Here is a 4,720-nt window from a genome sequence, read left to right as displayed (position 1 = left end):
TGTGCCAAGCGTGTCACTTTAATGAAGCATTATGACAGCCCCCACACAGCCCTCCGCCCCCTTAATGCGTTCATCCAACACAGCAGGTGTTGCCGTAGAAGTCCTGCAGAATCTGTCATGTCGATTCGGAGCTAATTTGGAGCATGACCTGGGTCTGGAGGGTCTGAAATGGATTAGCGCATGGCAGGTAATGTGATTCTCAAGCGCTTCCCCTGGAATTAAAGAGGGTTTCAGTTATTAATACACATGAGGTGGAATCCATATTCTCCCTTTATTGCGCGATGTTCACATTCTGTCCATCTTCATGCGGCTATTAGTTTTTACTCTGCCTGTCTTTCTTTTTGTCTTTTCCGATTCTCTTTCTTACCAATGACACTTGCCTCACTTCTCTTTTACTCCTTACCTCAGTGAGAATCCTCGTCCACTTTTTTTTTTTTTTTGGATCACGCAGCCACCTTGTCGTCTTTTCTCCCCACCTTCTGCAGCACCAACAGGCAGATGAATAAGTCCTAAAGAGCACTGTGGCTATCATTTGAATTTTGGCATAGCCAAAACAATAAGACGGTGTATCTGATATCTGTTGTGCTGTTGTGTCTTTGCGACCCGGGGGGGAAAAAGATGGTTGCGGAATTGGGTTGTGGATTAGCATGGGTTAGGCTAGGGTAAAGTAACGTGATTGGTCCGTTGCAATGACGGCACAACGGTGATGGAGGAACACTCATATTGATGTTGTGGATACAATTCCAACACTGATATCAGATCATTAAAGATGTGATTGTGTGAGGTGATGATTGGATGATCAGAATGAAATGAGGCATTGCACGATTGAGAGATCAAGAGGGAGATTGAGAGTGTTTGATAGGAAGATGGTGAGAATAAGGGAAAAAAATCTGCATGTGTGTGTGCATGCATGTGTATGTGTGTATTTGGGGGGGGGGGGGCTCACTTTGAATTAAGCACCTACTAATCAGAGCCCTCAATGGGGGACATAAAAATAACAAGGCAGAGAGGATTGCTATTCAGTCTCAAGGAATTTAAAGCCTTGGATTTATGGGTAACTGGGGAAACTCTGCTCAACCATGGTTAAGCCAAAGCAAAGAGCTCCCGGTGAAAGGGATGATCCTCGAACATCCATTTCTTGACAAGACTGACACTCATCCATGACAAAATACCTGAAGACTCCATGGACTGAAACAAGGTTTCCTTTTTGCTTGAGGTCACATGGGGAAACATATCTTAACTCCGGCGCCACCCGACCACAGAGGCCAAACTATCACCAAATATTTGTGTGCATAAAATTCTATGGAAGCAGTGAAACCTCATTTTTGCCATTCAGTCTGTAAATGCTTTTTTGGAAGACTCCTTGTGCCTGCACAGGCGTGGAAGAAATTCTGATGTACATCGACTGTAATTGTGAGTCGGCGTGCTGAAAAAAATATTGCTCAGTTTGTACCAACATTACCGTGAAGGAGCGCCGACTTTCATGGTAATGTTTCTCCAAAACAAAGTGTATATTTTTCCTTTCACACATTTTTTTTAAAAATAAAACAATGAAAGTGAAAAATAAAGCTTACAGATCTGGGCACTTCCTTAATGTTCAACATAAATGTTTGGCATCTGAACACAACCATCTCTTTTTAAGTGTAATATGTGCACCTCGGTTGTTGCTAGTCTAAAACATTATTTAAACTACTTAAATCCTGCAGCTGAGTGGGAAATGTAAAGATAAGATGGGGGGGGGGTGAGGAATAAGGAGAAAAGAGGCCGGAGCTGCCAGTACTGGTTTAATTCCTCATTTGCATAATAACTTATTTCGGTAACCAAGGTACTCACTACAGTATTCGACAAAAGTTTGTGTGATTTAGTTGAGTCATTTTACGATCGCTTAAAGCGATATTTTAAAAAGTATAAAAGCTGAAGATATTTTCGTCTTCCCTGGAATCTGCTGTTTATTAAGAATCTCTGCTGGTCTAATAGGCTGCAGCATGCACCTGGCAATTAGCATGAAAAAATCAATTCAGATCTGCAGTCTCTCCTCGCGGCTTCAGGTGGCTTTAATGAAAATGTGTTTTGTTTTTTGTTTTTTAAAGGTCTCCAACTGCACATCTCTACTACGCACGGCATACAATTTCTGATCTCTCCATCTACTTTTATCTTCCGTCACTTCTTACCTCTTGCCTTTAAGGCTCATGGGAGTTTTGGGACTCATCCTTGGGGCTGCAGATTTCGTCATTACCCTTTCCTCAAGTTTTTTTTTCTCTCTCGCTCTCTCTCTGTCTCTCTCTCTATGTCTTGTTTTCTCCCTTGAACCACCATCAGCGACGCTTTAGGTGGTCTGCGACACTGCAGACTAACACATCCTTGCCTTTGGGTGAAACGGCAGGAACATTTCCTCTGCAATAATTTTGCATTGTGTCCGTGCAAGCACTTTTGTCGTTCCCCAAATAGAGTACTTGGCCTTTCGGCAACTATACCCCGGCCGTAATGATGGCTGTGGGGGTGGGGGGGTGGATGTGAGGTGGAGTGGTTGCGAAGGCGTGTTTGAGTCTGGGAGCACTAGTTTGTGATGACTGTTTGCCAGCCATGGGGACACTGCTGCTGTGCTCGAGATGTTGTGTCCTGCAGTGGTGCAGCTTCCAGGGAGAGGCCTCCATTTCACACACTTTCATTTTGAGCCGATGACTGACAGCATGCTGTGTGCTTCTTGACATTTCTGACTACCCTGAGGGAAAGTGTGTGTGTGTGTGTGTGTGTGTATGTGTGTGTGTGTGTGTGTGTGTGTGTGTGTGTGAATACCTGTTTTGGTTTTTTTTTTGGCATCCATGACTGTATCATTACCAGCATCAAGCACCCACTGCTTTTCATTTCCCTTTTTTTTTTCCCCCTCCTTCTCCCACATCATTCAAGTTTGCAGAAGCAGAAGTCTTTTGGGGCTCTCAAATGGTTTTTTGGTGTTTCACACTTGGCTCTCGCTCACCAAATGCCAACAACATGGAAGAAATCGATTTGGTTTCCAGTCTGTACACTTAAAGCTCCAAGATGTGCTTTTGTGGTTTGTCTGAGTGTTGTGTGGGTGTTTATACATCTATCCATCCAGCCATCCTTCTATCCATTTTCTATACCAGCTTAAATCAATTCAGCATCATGGGAGTCTATCTTGGCAGGCAAAAGGCAAGGGGGGTAGGTCACCAGTCCATCACCAGGTCCACGCAGACACGGCCAATCACACACTGTTCACATCTATGGACAATTTAGAGACTCCGATTCACCTAGCTTCCATGTGTTTACACTGTAGGAGGAGGGAACCAGGAGGAAACCCATGCAAACATCTATATTTATAAATATATATAAGAGAGAAGAGAGACTTTATTCGTCTTACAGCTACACAGTGAACACACACACGCATGCAGGGGGTGGTGAAGAAAGTGGTGACTGAAGAAATGTTCCTTCTGCATTTTCCCCATCCTGCTGTTCTTCCTCCAGGGACAGCCAGGAGCAGTGGGCAGCCCTTTTCTCCGGCACCCCGGGACGAATTCCAGGTGGACATCCATGTTGTGGTCAGGACAGGACAGGAGAGCCTTCTGCATGGTTTTTTTTGTTTTTTTACTGGGGTTCTTTTTTATGTTGGAGGAAACCCATGTGAGCAGTGGGATAACATGCAGAGGCCACACAGAAAGGCCCCTAGTCGAGCGATAACCCACCTGAGCATATATACATATAATGTTAGAGGGGCTTTTTCTATGTATAATGTTCTCGTCTGCTATTTGTTACAACACTGCCCCTTCTCTGCAGTTTATTTGCTCTGCTATCCAGAAAGACTACAAAGGACTGGAGCAGGTGACATAGTCTCTGTCAGACAGACAGGCACCACAGGCCCGCTAGACTGGGCCCAGGACCTGCATGCTATTGAATAGATTCATATGATGCTAGAAACCACGTTTGTGAGACTGGTTCTCCATTGCTTACGATGTTTGAGTTTTATGTAGCCAGCTAAGGCAAAAATTCCCCAGTCATATTACTATATTAGATATGTTTGTGAGACAGACCCCTTGTGCATGTATGACTGTTTACTGGTTGTGTGTATGCATATGTGTGCATACATCTGCATATATATATATATATATATATATATATATATGTGTGTGTGTGTGTGTGTGTGTGTGTGTGTGTACTGTATATGTTTGAAATTGAAGCAGACATTTTTGCTTGTACTGTGTATTATTTGCTTTCCACGTTACAGGAAATGGAGGCCAGGCAGGGTCATGTAATGAAGTGATAACGCTTTTACTGTGCCCACCTTTAGAAAACTCCCACTGACTTTGACAGATGATCCTGGCTAAATAATATGACATTTTCACGCAGTAGAAAAAAGTGAACTGGAAATGTCAGACTGCCCACCCCCTCCCCCCTTTTCCTTGCCCTCTCTCCACATTTTGATGCACTTTCTCTCGGTTGTGATGTGAGGCTGAGTAGTACCCTATTTCCTGGACTACAAGTCACACTGGAGTACAAGACGCTCTCAGCAAAAAATGTGTTATTGTGAGGGGAAAAAAACATATATAAGTCGCTTCAGTGTATAAGTCGCATTAATATGGGGATACAGCAGTGATGTGCGGGTCAGGGTTTTTTAATACCCGCACCCACCCGACCCATTATGAGCCAATCCGCACCACCCGACCCGCTGCAATATGCATTAATTAACCACTCGAACTCGACCTGT

The 4,720-nt window shown here is 43.9% G+C and overlaps 1 protein-coding gene across 1 annotated transcript in view; it reads left to right on the top strand.

The window, feature by feature from the left end:
- adgrb2 (adhesion G protein-coupled receptor B2) overlaps positions 1-3,846 on the top strand; it is a 208,165-nt gene extending 204,319 nt beyond the window's left edge. The window contains exon 33 of the mRNA XM_056297981.1: positions 3,793-3,846. Within this exon, the coding sequence (XP_056153956.1) occupies positions 3,793-3,846 (54 nt within the window). The remainder of the gene's footprint in view (positions 1-3,792) is intronic.
- The last annotated feature ends 874 nt before the right edge of the window (positions 3,847-4,720 follow it).

Source organism: Lampris incognitus, chromosome 18 (assembly GCF_029633865.1).
Source record: "Lampris incognitus isolate fLamInc1 chromosome 18, fLamInc1.hap2, whole genome shotgun sequence".
NCBI lineage: Eukaryota > Metazoa > Chordata > Actinopteri > Lampriformes > Lampridae > Lampris > Lampris incognitus.
Note: the sequence above shows the minus strand (reverse complement) of the source record. Positions and strands in the feature narration are given on the sequence as shown.